The sequence below is a fragment of the Corvus cornix genome, chromosome 1A (genome assembly GCF_000738735.6).
Source record: "Corvus cornix cornix isolate S_Up_H32 chromosome 1A, ASM73873v5, whole genome shotgun sequence".
Classification (NCBI taxonomy): domain Eukaryota; kingdom Metazoa; phylum Chordata; class Aves; order Passeriformes; family Corvidae; genus Corvus; species Corvus cornix.
Window position 1 is genome coordinate 8513191 of NC_047057.1, and position 18928 is coordinate 8532118.

The following is an 18928-nucleotide window of genomic DNA, read 5'->3' on the forward strand; positions in this document are numbered from 1 at the left end:
AAAAGTCCCTTTTTTTCTGTCCACTGAACATGGAATCCCCTCAGCCAGAAATTTATTCCCAAACTGCAGTTATTCCAGGTGAAGTGAAACAATTCCAGTAGGCTGACTGGAAAACCCCCTCAGCCTAATAAAACTTGTGCTTGTTTAAAGCAATAATTTCTAAGGTAGCAGGTACTGCTTCTTGTCTCTCCAGGGGAGATAACTGCATCCAGCCCTCCAGTGTTTTCAGTACGACTCTCTTTTCAGCCATGTTTTCCACAAAGCTAAATTTCATAATTATGCTCAGGAAAGGCTCCTGTGTTTGAGTTCCAGTCTATGGATTCAGTTATGGTTTAGCTTTGAGCTGTAACCATGTAGTGTAGCCCAAATCAGTAGATCGGTGCAGCTAACAGCATTCTTATCCTTAGCACTGCGTTGTCTGAAAACTGTTGCTGCATTTTCATATGATTTTCTTGCTCCTGTTATATCTAGCTCCTCATAAACCCACCATGTCCCTTCCAGTTCTAGAACCAGGAAATTTGGTGCTTCTCATTAGCAAAACCAGGGCACATCTGGAACTTTTCAGCAGCCAATCACTGGTCAGGGTCTTAGCACTGGTGAAGATTTGGGTACCATCACATTGTCCCCAGAGCCAGGCACTAACTGGACCACAGTGAGATCTTTGAACTGAGGTGCCCAATGTGTCAGATGTTATTGTGGCAGATGTGGATAGATGTTAATGTAACACCTTCATGTTCCATGTGTGAATCTGTCTTGTCAAGACAGTTTTGAAAATGAGACCACTATGCATGAAATTTAAAATTCTTGTCCTCACGCTGCTCCAGTTGCAAATTCTGGACTGCTGGTAGGAACGACATCCAAGTGCACTTCAGACTGTATTAAACTACTGACTCACCTTCTCCCTTTGAGCAAATACTAAGGACACATATTTACAATGAAGTTCCTGTCACGTGCAATGAAATTAATTATAGAGTATTACCAAGTTGTTTCATTTTGGGTTTTTTTTTAATGTCTGGTCTGCAGGTGGTGAACTTTTTACTGGTCTCTACAGCGACTACTGGGGAAGAGATGCTGCTCTGTTTCGCTCCATGAACCGCATGGCCCATCTTCGCACTGAGCCTGACAATGAGCGCCTGCTGAAAGGTATGAGAAGGACAAGGAGCTAAAACCAGAGGTGTTTCAGATGACTGGACAATTTCTGGTTTGCACGGGATTGGAGATTGCTATGCAAATATTAGTGTTGAGTTTTAGCCTAATTCAAATTAAAGTATATAAAACACAGAGAATGGGACTGGAAAATAATCTTTTGCAAAAATACAAAGGAATATTAATTTGTCAATTGGAGGTATAAAAATACTTCAACATTAATGTATTCCACATGTTCTATAGATACCCACCAAATAAAAAAATGTTTTTTACTATTTCTATCAACTCAGTTGTGCTTTGGTAGCTCTCTGACTCACAGACCCCTTACCTCTTGTTTTATTTTTTAGTTTCTATCAGCTGATTTTAAGGCTTGAAAAAATAAGACAGTATTTTAATAACTGGACTCAAATAATTTTTGGTTTTTTTTAAAGAACCAAAATTCGTTGGCTCATACATGATTCCTGACAATGAAGACCACGATGATAACAAAGTATATTTCTTCTTTACTGAAAAAGCTTTAGAAGCTGAGACAAGCACTCACGCCATATATACCAGAGTGGGACGTGTATGTGCGGTAAGATCCTTTCTCTGATTGTGCAGATAAGAAACTAGAACAAATGATGAATTGTCCAGCAAATTATTTTCACAGACAGACTGAAGTTTTACGGGAAGGACCAGAAAAATCATGAGGAAAGGCTTTGCTTCCCTCTACTGCTCTGTTCAGTTATCCATTTCCCACTCACGCCACCCTCCTGGTGTGTTGATCTCATCTCTTTTTGGCTCCCTGCCCCACACAGAGGAATGAGATCTCAGGCAGTTGCTGGCAAGGAGCACTGTTAACATATGATCTCCCAGCTGCCCATATTGGTGCTCTCTAAACACTGATGAATTTTGGGTGCATTCCTTTTCTAGTAATCAATTACTGTAAGGCTGACAAGAGGAACTCTCCCATTCCCACTGGGACTTCATCTGCCTGATTAAAGGAAGGAAAGAGAAAGTTCTTTCTCAAGATCTGATTTTGTTTAAAAAAAAGTTTGTATTCCCCCTGTATACCCCCCCTCCCCTCCCCCCAATGTAGGGGATACCTTCCTAAAACTATTGGGCAAAGAGCAAGATACAAGTTAATTATTTTCTGTCACCTGGATGTGTGGTATTCATCACATATGCTCACCAGAATACTGCTCCTTAAACTTTCTTGGGTATTCATGTATAACTTAAAAACATCTGATGTATGCAAACTCCCAATATGCAGCCTCAGACATTAATGTTCACAAAGCCACTTGGCTTTCTGGATTCCAGCCTGCATCAAGATCCAAACTGAAATTCTTTGGCTTATGTTCTGAATATATGCCTGAATAGATTATTTTAATAGTTCCCTCTAATCTGCAATATATCCACCTGGAAGTCTTATCTCTAGCCATGGGTTAAAACAAAATCCCACTGACCTTTCTCTTCCACTTCTCCAAAATGTATCTGGCCATTAACTTCACAGCTGTATGTCAGAATTCAGATTTGATTTAGTGAATACAAAAAAAATCTAGCTGGTGATTCAAGGACTGGCTTTTTTCCCCCGGCTTTCACATTTTCATCTGAGCTGTAACAGGTTTTGCAACACAGAGTCATCTACTCCTCATAGTTCTACTTTTCTGAGGAAAACAGATCTGTTTGTGAGACGAGTTTTGCAAGCCTATTGCAGAGCCTTCAATATAAGGCCACAGATCGAGAATGTTACCTAAAGGTTACAAAACCTGATTGCTAAGTAGTACTAAATGTTCCCTTTTCTTGAAAGTCACAACTGTTGCAAGAGCAAGAAAAAGGTGAGACAGCCATAGCGAGGCAGGTGTTGTCTAAAGTTGTTGAGAATTTGTTAGAAAACCATGTAAATAATTACCTCAGACTTGCCCCATCTGCACCAGCTCTATAGATAGATTCAGGGCTTCAGTTTCCAAATGCATTGAATTAAAGCTGCACTGAGCTCTTAAAGCAAAGCTAAAGTTCAGTAACATACTCAGTATATCTAGTTTGCAAAAATGACCAATAAAAAAAAGCTTTACAACAGCTGTATAGCTAAAACTATCCAGGGATATGGCACAGAATTAAAAAATTCTTATGAAACCACAGATCTTAATGAGACCTGGACTTGATCAGCACAATCCTACTTGAAAACTGACTCCAGAGAAATAATACTAGTAATAGACATATGGTTTGAAAATGGATGCTTTTGACATTAGAGGATACAATGAGCAGCTAATTCATCAGAGAAGTTTGTGCTTCCAGACTTACTCATTCAAATTACCATGGGCATTTGTTTCTCTCTAAACAGAATGACATGGGAGGCCAGCGAATGCTCGTCAATAAATGGACCACTTTCCTCAAAACCAGGCTAGTTTGTTCTGTGCCTGGGAGAAACGGAATTGATACACATTTTGATGAATTAGGTAAATATCCTAGATGGTAACAAACTTGAAACCATGGAAAAAACATCTAACTTCATGATAACACATTTTACAGCCAAATATTGCACTTGTATTCATTATCAGGGAATGGTGGTTAGCATTGTTTCCAATGTATATGAAGTTGGAATATATATGGAGTTCACGATCACCAATTACTCCTTTATGCATTGCATTATTTTTAAAGATTGTTTTAAAATCTGCATAAAATTAAATAGAATAAATGAGTCAAATATGATTATGCTTTTAACAACCAATGAATTTTCTTTTGGGGGGGCTGAGAAAAGTAGTTTTTTAACAATAACATGGCATTTAAATTTTACAGAGGATGTGTTTTTGCTGCAAACTCGTGATAACAAAAATCCAGTGATATTTGGCCTCTTCAACACTACAAGGTAAACAACTAGAAGAAATAATAGCAGCCATAGAGGAATGTTTGAACAGTCTATTAAAAAGATAGAAGCTGGATGATACCTATCCCTTAGCAAATATATAGTAAACAGTTGAATCTCAGTTCTCTATTCACAGTGGGCTTCCTTGCTAATGTAAAAACTTCTCCATAACACTCAGGGGCCTGAAGTGTCATTCTGTGATTCAGCATATCTGGATCACAAATTAATTAAATGTTTCTCAGCTTGACAATTTCTTGTGTCAAAGTATATGCACTCCTGCATGCTTGTAAGAACAGCATCTCAGAGCCACCTGTCTTCCTTCAAGAGCTCCACTGTAATTCAAGGTTAAGTAGATAGCAGCTTAAATTCCTACTGATTTCTTAGTGAAGCCTAAAGTACCACATGCGTTGTTGCTGGTGGCCTCCTTTTCCTTTTCCACTGCAGCCTAGTTCGAGTGCAAGCACACAGTACTCTCAGCTTAGTTTAGGATGTAACTGCTAGAAAAGAGCACCTGTGCTTTTGCCATTTTCTCCTGATTTATTATTTTTATTAGTAACAGAAGGCAGATCTGCTCCTCTAGGATTGCAGACACCTGACATTTCCTACTGGCTCTCGATGCCAGCAGAGAAAGGTGGGCACCTAATTAAAATTATCTGGATCAACTTCTGCAGTCTTCAGAAATAATTTCTTTGTAGAGAACATTGATCCTTCTTTAAAAAAAATTAAAAAAACAAATTCTTTTATGGAACAAAATAAAAAAAATATTAGAATAAAATGTAAAAATAAAATAGAAACTTTTATCTGGATTGTTCTACATAAAGTGATCTGTTCTAACTAATAATACCAACTAACATTCCCACTCAATACAAAAAGGACTCATTTTAGGATTGTTCACTTTAGTCAGCATTGGTTGGTTCCCATCTTTCCAAGCAAAAACAGTAGGAAAAATTTTGGAGGAGAAAAATGATTAACTATTTAGGTCACTAATCAAAGACATACAGGATCTGAGTTCAGACTGTTGTGCTTCCTCTGTGTTTCTAAACAAGTAATTTAGAGTTTGTGTACACCATTATCAGATTTTGGCATAACAACACAGAGCTTCCTTGGAGAAATTTTATGAATATAAACACATTAAAGACTTTTAAAGAATATTGGATGCAGTATTTAGAAGAAAAGCATATAGGAACGAATAAGCAGTGTTTTCTCCCTGAATACTCTTGAAATGTGACTTGGTTTTAATTACATTATAATTCCAGTATTATATGGACAGAATGTGACATACTGCTTTAATAATGTCTTTAAATTTTACTTCATAGCAATATATTTAGAGGATATGCTATATGTGTTTACCACATGGCAAGCGTCCGAGCAGCTTTCAATGGACCATATGCTCATAAAGAAGGACCTGAATACCACTGGGCTCTCTATGAAAGAAAAGTACCTTATCCTAGACCTGGTTCAGTAAGTACAATCTATTTTCCACTGCTTTGCTATGTAAAAGACTTTGGAAAGAAAAAGCAGACTGCTGCTAATGCAAAATCTTCCCGACTTCACAGTGCAGGATATAGTCCTTTGAATATCTACATACTCCAGCTACTCCTGGAGAAGTGTGGAGTGGCTCAGCAATAGGTTTAATCAAGTACTAGAACCATACATTTTCCAGAGGAAAATAGTGGGATCAAGTATATACAATTTTTCAAAATCCTGTTGGGACATGATTTTATCAACTTTGTGTAAGGGTTCTAAGGTCTCAAAATTAGGACCCCAGGCAAAAGGGATAGAAAGAGGCAGCTCTAGAAGGTGGGTCAGATGCTGTATTCAGAAACAGTAAGTGCATTACCTGTGAAGGAGCCTCACTTTCTTTCTTTTGTGTGGTGAAACTGGGACATTTAACAAGTGTAAAAGGAAGAAAAGAAGAGAAAAAAACAAAACAAAACAAAAGAGAATCCACTATTTTTATGTCAGGTGATTCTCATTCCTTTTTTCCACCTCATTTTCCAAAAGGATCAAATTTAAATACTTCTGTAATTTAGATCAATGCACAGGTTAGAAATGAGACATATTTTAATAAAAGTAACTAATCAGAATAAATGCATTTGTAGACAAGGAGCGAATTTTCCATCATTCAAAGCCCTTTGCTCAAGATTGGTTCTTTCTGGAAACAATGGTCTGGTACCCTCACAATTCACTGATTTACTTTCAGACATCACAGAGTAAGATTTTACTACCCTTCAGTCAGGTTCCTGAGCTTATCAACATTCTTGTTCTGTACCCTTTAGAAAGAATATAAAAATATTAAAACAACACTGTAAAAAACCAAACTCAGAAAAATCATTCACACTTTTTATTAATTTTCACACAAGTTTCTTTATAAAAATAATTATTTTTCAATGATGATTAATGGAAGGAAAGAAACAAGAAATATTTTGGAAATGCAATTAGATGGGAATTAGTGTAGTGAGCATTCAGCAACTACAGAGGTGCTGTCATGTAGAGAGTTGTTCCTGTCTGGTACTTAGATTTCTGGAGGAAATCACAAATTCATGATCTAAGTAACAAGTAATTAACTTCTACAAGGGATTCCTAATTCTTATGTTGTTTTCTCAAGGACATCACAAGTAATCTTCACCTCAAGCCGTTTTCCCATTTCAGTGTCTCTTTAGGTGTTTCTGCAGTTTCTGTGCCAGGGCTCTCACATCCCCACTCAAGGGGTGAGGAGCGCACCTGCTGGTGCAGGTTGAAGGTGCTCTTTGCATTGCAGGGCCTGTCACCATCTCACAGAACAGGCACAGCCAGGGCTTCCAGAAGGAGGCAGGCAATGCCAGGCTAACTCAGGGAAGTAAAACATCCAGGAATTCTTTTTGCCCTATTTTTTGGGATTACAACTACCTACCCACCCATGGCAATTGTCATGTGCTGCAAAGCTGCTTTTGTTTACACTCATGAAGGTCTATCCCTTGTCATTGGGGAGATTTCTAACTCTGAGCAAAGACATTTCTAACAGCTGCTTGTCTAAATCCACCCCCCCCCACCCCCCCCGCCGAAGTTTCCACACTTCACCTCTTAATCTCCTCTCAGGCTAGGGGCTCACTCCCTTGATATTAAAGGTGGAATAAACAGTTGCTGGATGTTCCTTTCAGTGCTGTTTTCCCTTTGATAATTGAATCAGTATTCCCCTTTATACTAAAAACAATCATTTCCAGAAATAAGCATTGCATACAATTCATTTATCACCAGATCTCAGGAATGAGAGGTGTGTTATCTTATCTACTCCATTCCATTGAAGTTTTTCTCCTTGTAGTATGATTTCAAATGAATGTCCTTTCTCATTTAAAATTAATCATTTAAGATTAATATTTTTCTCTACTTCTCTTGGGGTTACAGATGTAAGTCAAAATGTAGAAGGAATTGTTCAAAAAAAGAGATTATCTAGGATTTAAACATTATGGATATGATTTGAACATCTTGGCCAATGAAGTACCCCTGTAGCACTACTGACATCAATACCAAATACTTTTTTGTTTGTTTGACACCAACTGAAGTCATTAGTATTGAGTCAGGATAGAAAGACAGGTAAATAAATTATAGCATTTTGGGAAAAATGGTTGAATTCAAAGGAATTGTTAGTTTCATATTTGATATTTTGTATATCAAATGTATGGGTTTTGCACTTTTACCAAATAATGAGACAGTACCATGCATGGATTGCAGAATGGCTTTATATTTTGCAAAGGTGGTACAATCCAAGTTCTTTAAGTGGTATTCATTTTTTTCCAGGCAGTAGAACACCTCACATATGTTATTTGGACTAGCATTAAACACAGGCATGAATTCAGTATTAATGACTGCAGTTATTACATTGATATCTCCTAGCACTGAAGATTAAATGGTTTCTTTTTGGCAAGAAGGAGAGAACACAGCACCAGCACTTCGGCAAGGTTGGCAATGATTTTTAGAGAGGCTGCCCTAAGTTCCACTTGCTTTCAATGCTTCTCTTCCTTGGCCACGTTTGGGTCAGACTAGAGTGTCACCTCCCCAAAAAAGCAAGGCATAGGAACTGAAAAAGGAGCAGAAGAGTGCAAGTAATTTCCCAATATCAGGGGAAAATTAGCTGAGGAAGCAGTTCTCTCCTGGGTGCTAATAGATTTAACCGTGGTTTTCTTTATATGTTGCAGAGCTCATCAGAGGCTGAAGTAAATGGCTCTGCCAGCTAACAGAACATTAACTGATTCATTTTTAGCTACTCATTTAGGGCAGAGTTTAGAGGTCTTTTCAATGTTTATTCAGTAGCATGAAGAAAAATTGTGTAGCGGGCTGCAGCCAAGTGTTAGGTTTCACACTCCAAAGAATGTGCAGCATGTTGGTAAACTAAATCCCACTACCTTTCCCATTACAGGAGTGACACTGACAAGAGGCCAAAAATAACCTAATGGGCATCTCTGAGAATCAGCACTCATTGATGTTAGGTATTGAATGAGTAAAGAATAAGTCTATAAGGAATGAGAGTAGAGCTTAAAGCTAAATAAACAGAAAGCCACTGTTAAGAGTCACACAGGTTCTGACAGACTCCACAATCCTCTGCCATAATCTCTGCTGGTTCTTTTAGTTCATTTAGGCTGTTTTGCTTCTGGAAATGACATCAGCTACATCAAAAGTGGTGTTGATAGACTTCAGAGACAGCTGCCTCTACTGTTTTCTTTCTAGACTACTTGATTTTATTTAATTAAAATGAAAAGCCTGTGAATGATTATTTTTATTAAATCTCTCCAGGACCAGAACTTTGCAAAGGGAACCTGGCAATGCCTATACACTTGATATGCAGTGCAGTGCATGGGAAGCACAGGCTTAGCCTGTCTTCATGCTCCAGCTCTGTCTCTTTATTGCAAACAGCTGGTGAAATTCCATCACTAGGTTGATTAGACAATTACTTTCAAGTCAACACTGAACAAATACTTTCCTGTAGCTAAGCCCAAAAAGTGGAAACAAACATTGCCCCAGCTGACAAGTGCAGGAGTTTGTTATTGTTGATTACAGCTGACCACAAGTTTAAAATTACTGTTTTCAGTAAACATAAGGAGTATTTTATTTCGTTTTATTGATCGAAAAATCCAATTTAAATAGAGAAAGGCTGCTACTGTGGCTTTGCTTGAAATGCTTCTTAAAACCACACTGTCTTATGAATATTTGCAGAAAGTAAATGGTTACTGAGATATTTCCAGCTTGATCATAACTGGTTTCAATTAGACATCATGAAGCAAATTGGAAATGTAGGATCTATGTTCAGTTGGGAAACACTATCTCGCTCACAAAGCATCCTAAAATTAACTTCTCTCTTTAACGCATTAAATTATCTCTAATTGCATATTTGACTGAAGGAGTAAGCCTCTTTTAATCAGTCATTGACATAAAGTTTATTTGCTTTGCAAACTGGTAGATTGATCAATGCAAACATTGGTATTTGAAGCTAAACTGTGATATATAATACTGTCATCTAGAGTCAGGAATTAGAATCAAACATAACACTGTTAGAATGCCTAAAATCAAGAATTACTGTTGCTGATGGCATAATTTTTAAGTGTGTTTAGTTTCTTATGGTAATATATTTTGCAATCAAAAAATAATAAGACTAGAGATTGATTTCAAGCATTAGTGTTCTGCTGATTTTGCATGGCTGTTTCTCTACTGGGATAGAAAACCCTTTTCTTCTCACTATGTCAATGGCCATTCCGATTACATCTTCAATATGAATTTGGGGAAGACATAAGCACTATGGCTTTTGTCAAAATCTAGAAGTGTTACTCTTTATTCTGCTCTTAGTATGCCAAAAGGGAGGAACTTCTTTCTAAACATGACAGTGTCAAGGCACTGTTCAGCATTTCCTTTCTTCTCATGATTAATAATCCACACATGCATAAAGTACAGAGTTCACTGTCCCAATTCCCACTGGGGTGTTCTGTGCTTGGTTTTCTGTAGACTTGTCTTTATCCCTAAAAACAAGACCCTCTTCTGACAATTTCTTGGGCAAACCTTCAGGATAATCTGTGTTCCATGTTTTTGCAGTGTGCCAGCAAGGTGAACGGTGGGCTGTACACTACCACTAAAGACTATCCTGATGAAGCTGTCCATTTTGCCAGGAGTCATCCACTGATGTATCAGCCCATCAGGCCTGTTCATAAGAAACCAATATTAGTTAAAACAGATGGAAAGTACAATCTTAAACAAATAGCAGTGGACAGAGTGGAAGCTGAAGATGGGCAATATGATGTTTTGTTCATTGGCACAGGTAAATACAGAAAACAAGAAAGAATTTTTACATTTACAATTTAGTAAGTTGTTTTGTTGGTTTTTTTCTCCAGGATGAAGCAAATCAATACAGCATTCCTTTTTAACAATTTTTCCTTTCATGCCTGTGCCAGTCTTCACCTTACAGAGGATGTTAGTCATTCTAACATGTGCTTCATTGTGATGCTAACATTATATAGGAAAGTAATTGTAGGGATACCTTTAAAGACTAGCAAGATAAACAACTATAGGATTCCATTTTAATTTCTTTTCTTTTCAAAAAAGAACATTAAAAAAAATTGCAGGACAACCAGCCTTATTTTTTAAACTTCAGAACACAGTGATGTAGCTGAGCTGAGACTTGGAGACCTGAGAGAAACAAAGGTGACATGATTTCTAAAAATATCAGTTCTAGTTATTGGCTTTATTCCACAGTTTCTCTTCCTCAGTTCTGAAGACAACAAGTCTAGCTGATACCGTTAAAAAAAAAAAACCTGCCAGCTTCCAGATTTGGGTTAAAACACAGCTCAAGCAAGGAAGGAGGAAATGCCCAATTTTAAAAAACCCAAAACTGTTAGAATTTCCTGCCAAGTTTTCTTGTCTTTCTTCTGTGCCATTTTATTAAAATATAGAGAGCTTGTTTAACAAGAATTTTTAAACATCTTCCTAACAAACACAATTAAGGCAAAATATAACATACAGCTGCACTAAGTCTAAGAAAGCAGAGAAAAAATAAATACCCTAATGGTATTTGAAAAATAATAATAAAAAAAAAATAATAAAACAAGATGAAATGCTGGACCTAGACAAGACTTAAGTTACATCTAATCTGTTTGGGGAAAAAAAAAAAAACAACCAAGGATTCTTACATTCACATTTAATCAGTGTAACAACAGGAGTGGTATCACAAACCATTTTGACCATTTTGTCTAGGAAAGAAGTTCCAGTGAATTATTTTTACTAATGAAATTCCTCTGGTAAGTACATTTCAGTGTTGAGAACATTCAAAAGAAGCATGTTCATAGAATAGCAAAGTCTTATTTATATTAGTTTTGTTTTCTAAGGTTTTGAATGGCCTCAGTACGGTCTGGGTAAAGGACTTACTGTGGTCTGTAAAACCCTGTACAATGTGTCACTTATTTCTGTACAGCAGATTGTACAGTGGCTCCTACATTCTTTATATTTTCTCCTTGAATTTCTGATTGAGACTGCATCAGATATTCTTGTACACAAGTCTTATGTTCATCAAAGTTGAATCCAAAGGGGCTTAAGTGTGTGCTTTAGACCTGTGCAAGATTGGCCCCCAACAGCTGCCAAGTGTTCTCAAGCTGTCTGATCTCAGGTGATATGAAATTCCAGCAAAAGAATTTGGGTTTTAGAAACTCTGAAATGAAACTTGCAATCACTACTCCAGCAAAGCTCCTATCAGAAAACTCATGGCTTCTTTGGACAATATAATGTTAAGAAAGGGTTGATACATCTTTTTTAATCCCAGTCCAACACCTGTTGTGTAACATAAGTAAGCAGCATCTTAAAGTTGAGAAAGTTTCCTTAGGGTAGCAGTGCAGGTTAGAAAGGTTCATCAAAGGCAAAGCCTGAACATCAGAGCTTTTACATGTCTGTCAGCAGGATTTGAAGAGAGACTTACTTATAAAAATCAGAGCTTGGAATACAAATTTTTTCACTGTTCTACTACAAAATGGTTGCCTTTGATTACATATTCTCTTTGAAAAATGGTGTATGACCCCAGTTTAATGGTTCCTCTTTTTGTTTCAGCCTTTTGATCTTTTGCTGAACATTTTCCCCAGTGCTTCCCTGCTTAATATTTCCCGTGTAAATCAAAGATGACTGAAAGTAAGAGAAGAAAGGAAGTGATATTTGCCATTGTTGATGACAGATTTTCAGATTAAGGACAGCAAGGCTTTCCTATTAATAGCCAGCAAGGAAAAACCAAAGTGGTGGAAGACCAGATGTTATTTGTGTGTTTCAATTTCCTGCAAGAGTTGCAGTGACAGAGAGATTGATAAATCTAAATCCAATGTGCCTTGGTCTTTTTGAATGTGCATCTTATATTTTGGTTCATCTCCCTTTGACTAACACCTTCAGCTCAACAGCAGCTCAGTGTTTCCTTAGAGGAGGGTGAGAATTGTGCACTATGAACCTCTGAAGGTTTTTGTACTCTTGCCTGGGTGAATGGAGCTGCTGTCAGCAATTAAGGATATTAGTAGTTTCCTATCTAGTGTAAACACTTAGGTCCTATAATTAAAGCTACTTTACACTTGTTGCTTCAATGCACTAGGCTTCCACCTACTCCCATTTCTTTTTCTGAAGTATGGTCACTCTCTGTGATCCTTTTGCTATTCGCAAGAGGTTATGACCCAGTGTTTGAAAAATACAATTAATTATGTCTCTTACAAATGTCTAAGTTGACTCATTTGCGGGGGACAAATTGTCAAATATTACATTTTCCAAGAGTAAGAATCCTCATTAGTGAAAGCAATATGTAACTATCTTTTCATATTTATACACTTCAATCCCTTATCAATTTGAAGTAGTCATTTCAGGTATTTGAAGGCCATATAAATGTTTCAACCAATCATAACCTTTACTTTTGTTTTGTTTTAAATTTATATTCAGATAATGGTATTGTGCTGAAAGTCATAACAATTTACAATCAAGAGACAGAATCAATGGAAGAAGTGATTCTTGAAGAGCTGCAAGTATTCAAGGTGAACTGTGCTGTATACAAAGTATATACACAAGTCTTGAATTTTCTGCAGAATTAAAATATCTAAAAAAAGTCTGAGGATAGTGAAATATATAATACCTGTGTGCAAGAAATTTTCTAAATATCTAGCAATTTTATGACAGAAACCTTCATTTTCAAATGAAGTTTTTCTAATGGCCCAAGTACCAAAGCATGTTGAAGCAAATCACAACTACTGCCTTTCTATTTATGTACTTGGACATTGTAGTGCAACTTTTAATTAGAAACTTACTGAATTTTGTTTAATTCTCCCTCATATCCAGTTAAGTAATTAAAAGAGTATAACTGCACACATAAAAATGTGCAGTTATACACTTTTAATGCAATCTTGGAAACTTAAATGAGGTCCAAATATAAAAAGCCCAATCCTCAGAAAGAGTGAATCAGTTAGTCTGTCTCTGCAGTGGGCAAACCTGGGCCCTAGTGAGGCAGAACTCCATTCTGCTAAAAATAACCAATGACTAAAGCCCAGTGCTTGGCACGTGACAAAGCTAATATTTTAAAATTCTCCTACTGAGCATTCTCATCATGCCACATCAAGCAGGATGCTAACCTGCTTCAAACCAATGGGAAAATCTAATGTCTAAAGTTAGACATTTAAACCTGGTACCTGAATTTAGGCAGTTTAACTATTGACTTGTTGCCTGGGGGGAAAATCACAGAATTTGCCCTTCTTGATTAAACTACTTTTCAACTGAACTATGAGGGGCTATGTATTGCTCCAAGCAATCTGAGCAGAGGGTAGTGAGGACAATGGTAAAAGAAGGAATTCCTGCTATTTTTATCTTATCTTCAATGAATGTTTTGTTATAAAAAACACTCCACTTATCACTCTCAAGCAGGACAAAAGAGATTCAGTGGTGGCAAGAGCTAATGTCATGTTTGACAGGGAAATTGTAGTGTTCCTGTAGCTCTGATAATCCTGGATTAAGTGTTGGCTGGTTGTTTCTAAATAAACTGTTTTAAAACAATACTTCTGAAAGTCACAATTTCCTCATACCTTTCTTAAAGAAAGTCAAAGTATTTAGCAAAGCTGAATGCAATAAGTAAATATCAATCCTATTTTACCTGATTTATTTCCATAGCAAAAAGATACTCTTTTTTCTAACCAAGCAAGTATTTCCTGTTTTTTTAGATGCCAGTTCCTATTATTTCTATGGAAATCTCTTCAAAAAGGGTAAGTATTTTACAAGTTTGAAATGTGATGATTGTGACTCAAATGTAATAAAGCTGTAAACTTCACAGAGGTAGATGCATAGATACATAGGCAGATGTACATCATGTATAATGAGATCTGGTTGGATACATGTAATCCTTTGGTAACAAACTCTTGGTTATATGTTCTGTTTCTTTATAATGCATTTATGTTTTTCAGTTCTAATGTTAAATATCCTTAGTTCACAATATCATGCATATCAATGGATAAAAAAAATGGATAAAAACTAATCTGTTTCATAAATTACTGTCATACTAGAGATTAGCTTGGTGGATGGATACAGCAATTCACAGAAAAGTTCTTTTTTGATAAATGCAGGCAGACTTCAGCCCCATGGGGATATCAGTGCAAAAAGAGCCTTGCTGGCTCTCCCACATATTCATTTGCCCTATAAGGCTGTTTGGATCTGAGTCCTTTTTGAGTTTCTGCAAGTATCTTCTGAAATCAACAGCCAATTTATTACTCTTGTGGTTAGATTCTCATCCTTATCATATCATTGTATCGTCTCAGCATGGAGCCATTATAAACATCTGAGGACAGTTATGTCTTAATGTTAAACATGTCCAACAGTGATTTTAGACATCCAGTGCAATGTAGGTGCACATAAACACAGTGAAACACACATAACAAAGAATGAAAACTGCAGTTTTAGGAGGTGTGAGAGTGCCTCAAAAGGTTATTTTAGTCTTGGTGTCTAATCAACTTGCATTCTTCCCGTAGGTAATGCAGAAAGTCAAAGTTCTGTGATGCTAATTCAGAGGAGGATTTGGGTTTAAAAATTTTTAATTATTTCCTACATCAGTCTTTCCTCATGGGCTGTGAAAGCAGCTCTGGAGACTAGATTGTCTAACACTGCACCTAAGAGATTATTTAGAGAAAGGCTCTCTGTCATTTCAGATGTTTGCCTTACCTTTAACTCTCAATGAATTGTCATGGTTAAAGGGTTGTGTTGGAAGAGTAAAAAGGATAAAATTTGAAGTAGCATTCCTCCATTATATTCAGCTCCCAAGAGGGCTGCTAACTCTACTAATTCAAGGTATATCTGGAAAATCTGGAGAGAACTGTAACAAACACACCAAAGCAATCCAGTGGCTGAAGAGCAAAACCTCTTGTGAGAAGTAAAAGTAGCTTAATATTTTTCAAAATATCAAAGAGAAGACAGAGAGAGAACAGGAGAGTCATATACACATATTTTACTGTATGAAGTAAATGGCATGTATGAGGATTCTTAAACATCAGCGGCAAAGCAATATCAGATTAAATAGCCAAGACCAGCTTGTTGAATGTAGATAAATTTATTCTTGAATTAGGATACAGTTTTTTGATACTGAGGACAATTAAATGTTGGAATAAGTGTTAAGGACAGAGTTGGCACCAAGTAGTTTTGTCTTTAAAATCAGCAGGAATATAACTTAGTTGAGTATATGAGAAAAAAATTATGTACCTCAAGCATCTTCACTGATCTCTTTTGAACTTGGAGTTACTGAGCCTGTGGAGACCTCCTTGCTACCTATGTCTCCATATCCTTATAACACTGACCAGTCTTCACCAAGTCATGGTACATAAAATATCAGATTTCAGGACTGAGCTAGTTATCTGCAGAGACTGGGAAAGAATGTTCTTTGATGTTTAGTTGGCTAGATATCAGATGCTTCTTTTCCCTCCTGTGATTTACCAAGACTTAAAGAAGTCTTTACCCCTGCTAAAAGATAAAAGAGAAAATCTCATCTTGTATGTCTCATTGAAAGTGTTGTTCATGCCTTCTGGGACAATCACACTGCAGTGCTTGCAGACAAAGAATTCCCCTCAAACAAGTATCCTAGGTTTTCTCTTCATTCCAGTTGGCAGATTGAGTTCCTGCTACTATCGTCTGGTTTATCTCACCAGAAAAATTCTTCAAGCATTGCTGTTAACAGCCTCTCCTAATTTCTTCCCATGGCATCTCTGAAAGTTAAATTTCTGTGATCTAAAGAGATATGAGAGGTATAATAAGAAACAAGAATGGACTACCTGGATTAAAATCTTTATTTTGTGATAGACTAAATGAGGTGTCAGTATTTTCCATCTTTAAGTAATTTTCAAATACCAGATTTTGAAATCTTGGTTGAAGAGTAGGAATTATGACTAAATTTGGCCATTAGGATGAGCACAGCTTAGGAATCTTTTTTCTGACTGGTAAAACTGTGGAAGTGAGCTGTGCATAAGCAGTTTCTATTGCAGTGCACAGTGAATACTTCTGTGTTCAGAAAATTTACATTCATCAGCAACAAGACTTTTTCTCAAATTCCTGTAAATTCAAGGTATTTTCTTCTGAAATTATTGTGCTAGCATCTGAAGAATAAGATTGTTTATCTGTCATTTGATTTGAAAAAGACATCTATGTGAACTTAAAAGATTCAAACAGTCAATGTTAATGCTGAAAAGAACCCCACCCAAACTCTGCAAATAAACATTAAAGAAGTAGATAGTGATCAGTTAATTTGTAAGGAAAGACTGCACAACAACAGGAAAACAATTAAATATCTATCTATCTATCTATCTATCTATCTATCTATCTATCTCCTGTGCACTGAGGGATTATACAAATCATAGCACTACTGTGCATGTAAATACTGACCATGTTCTAAGTGGGCACATCAAGAGTTAAATTTACTTAAAAAGTCCCATTTTGAGTTTGCTTATAACCCTTGCCTATCTGAATTTCTTTTTTTAACGTCTTTTATGTCAAGCTGGGGACTTTTGCAGATCAGTTAAGTGACAGACAAGTGTAAAGAGGGAGGCATTGGAAAACATCTTGACGAAGAAAAGGAAATATAAACCCTTGCCTATTCAAACACAAAGCTGAAACTTCAGAAGCGAGGAAATGACAAAATAAACTTGTTCATTTTACCTTCTTTCTGTTTCCCTGTCCTTCAGTAGGAGAGCTTAATCTGTAATCAGGTATTTTCCTACAGAGTAACTCTGCCTCCCTCAGGTCACAGGTTGGATGCGCAACCAGCAAGCAACGATTAATTAATAACTGCATTGGGAAGAGAAGTTTCAGTGGACATTCTAGCAATCCTATGTGGTGTATTTCTTGCAGCAACAGCTCTACGTGGGATCCGAGTCAGTCATAGCTCAAGTGAAGTTCCACCAGTGTGACATGTACGGCACAGCCTGCGCCGACTGCTGCCTCGCTCGGGATCCCTACTGCGCCTGGGATGGGATCTCCTGCTCGCGATACTACCCCACAGGAGTGCAGGCAAAGAGGTGAGAGCTGGTGCTTTTTCTGATACGCTTTTTGCAAAATGTCTGCATCTACAGTTTCTACTGCAACACAAAGTATTCTGCAACTTCGTATCTCCCCCTCAGACATAACCAAACAGTGAGATGTCAGCTGCTAATTTATCAGCATAACCTTAGGGGATTGCAAGGAACCAAACTCACAGGATGGCATAAAATGCTGTACCAGGAATATATTTATGACTAAAGCTAAGTCATTTTCTAATTATTTGTATTACACTGTAAACCTTAATTTCCTTAAGAATCTTTTCAAGTCTTTGAACATCAGAGACCTAGTTTGGTAGTATTACACAGCAAGGATACTAGACTGCAATAACATATACAACAGAATTTCTAAAAAAAAGCAAAGAATCTTTGTTAATAGTAATATACCTTTACCAGCCAAAATCAAATCAGAATTTCTGCAAAAGCTAAGGTTTGGTTTAGGTTTTCTGCAGTGCATGGAAAGGCAAGTTACTCTAGAGGCCAGTTCAAATCAGAAACCTGATTTGGGTGCTTTAATTCTTCCTTTTGGAGACTCTTTCTTGGTACCACCCTTCACTGGGTGGTTCTTGACCTTTACACTTTCATTCAATGATTTCCCTGGGACCTGTTGTCCTCCCTTCCCTCTCAAATCCAGGTTCTGCAATTCAGCTACACAGATCAAGTATCTAGAACATGTGTGTTTTAATCCAGACCTTTTCATAAAATTAGTCACCTTTGCCACCTAGAGAGAGCAATTTCTTACCTGAGTCAGCAAAATTTTGCTAATGTGCAATTGAAAATCTTTCTGTGCCTTTTTTTGCAATAACTGGTTCTAAAAATACATGCCTATTTATATTAGACCTGAAAGGACTACAAGAATAAATTTGATAAATTCCAGAGAGAGTTTTCAAAACTGGTGGAGGTGGTTCAGTCCCAACCAAGTCATATTATCCCAAATGTATTATTGTTTCCTAAAGAAAATCAGGAAGGTGGGGCTTTGTATTTATTTATTTTTCATCCTGCACATCTTATCTTTCCATGAACCTGGATGCACTCAAACAAATGCAGGCGGACTATTTTCAGGCATAACAGACATTTCCATAGAGTTTTATAAAAGATAATTAATACAGTCATGTTACCTTTGGTAACATCACTTTTTGGATAAGGCACATTTAAAAATACAAATGAGAAACAGAGTCTGTGACTCAGCATAATTAAGAATCTCTTGGATTTACTGCACTAAGGCACAGGTTAAACCAAGCAGGAAACCTGAACTGCTTTTGCAAGCAGGATTGCAAAATTTTCTTGTGCCTTTTGTGAATAGACCTGAAGGGAAGCAGTGGGCTCTGGTTGACTGCTCAGGGTGAGATGAGTCTGGTTAAAATTTTCAGGGCCCAGATTAAGAAAGATGAGCAGCTATATAGTG

General features: G+C 36.9%; 1 protein-coding gene across 1 annotated transcript in view; it reads left to right on the plus strand.

Moving 5' to 3' along the window:
* SEMA3E (semaphorin 3E) overlaps nucleotides 1–18928 on the plus strand; it is a 133020-nt gene that overhangs the window by 103439 nt on the left and 10653 nt on the right. Inside the window, exons 6-14 of the mRNA XM_010395684.4 lie at nucleotides 1024–1143; nucleotides 1578–1720; nucleotides 3470–3584; nucleotides 3925–3994; nucleotides 5308–5452; nucleotides 10052–10274; nucleotides 12911–13002; nucleotides 14176–14217; nucleotides 17339–17505. Coding sequence (XP_010393986.1) covers nucleotides 1024–1143; nucleotides 1578–1720; nucleotides 3470–3584; nucleotides 3925–3994; nucleotides 5308–5452; nucleotides 10052–10274; nucleotides 12911–13002; nucleotides 14176–14217; nucleotides 17339–17505 — 1117 coding nt within the window. The remainder of the gene's footprint in view (nucleotides 1–1023; nucleotides 1144–1577; nucleotides 1721–3469; nucleotides 3585–3924; nucleotides 3995–5307; nucleotides 5453–10051; nucleotides 10275–12910; nucleotides 13003–14175; nucleotides 14218–17338; nucleotides 17506–18928) is intronic.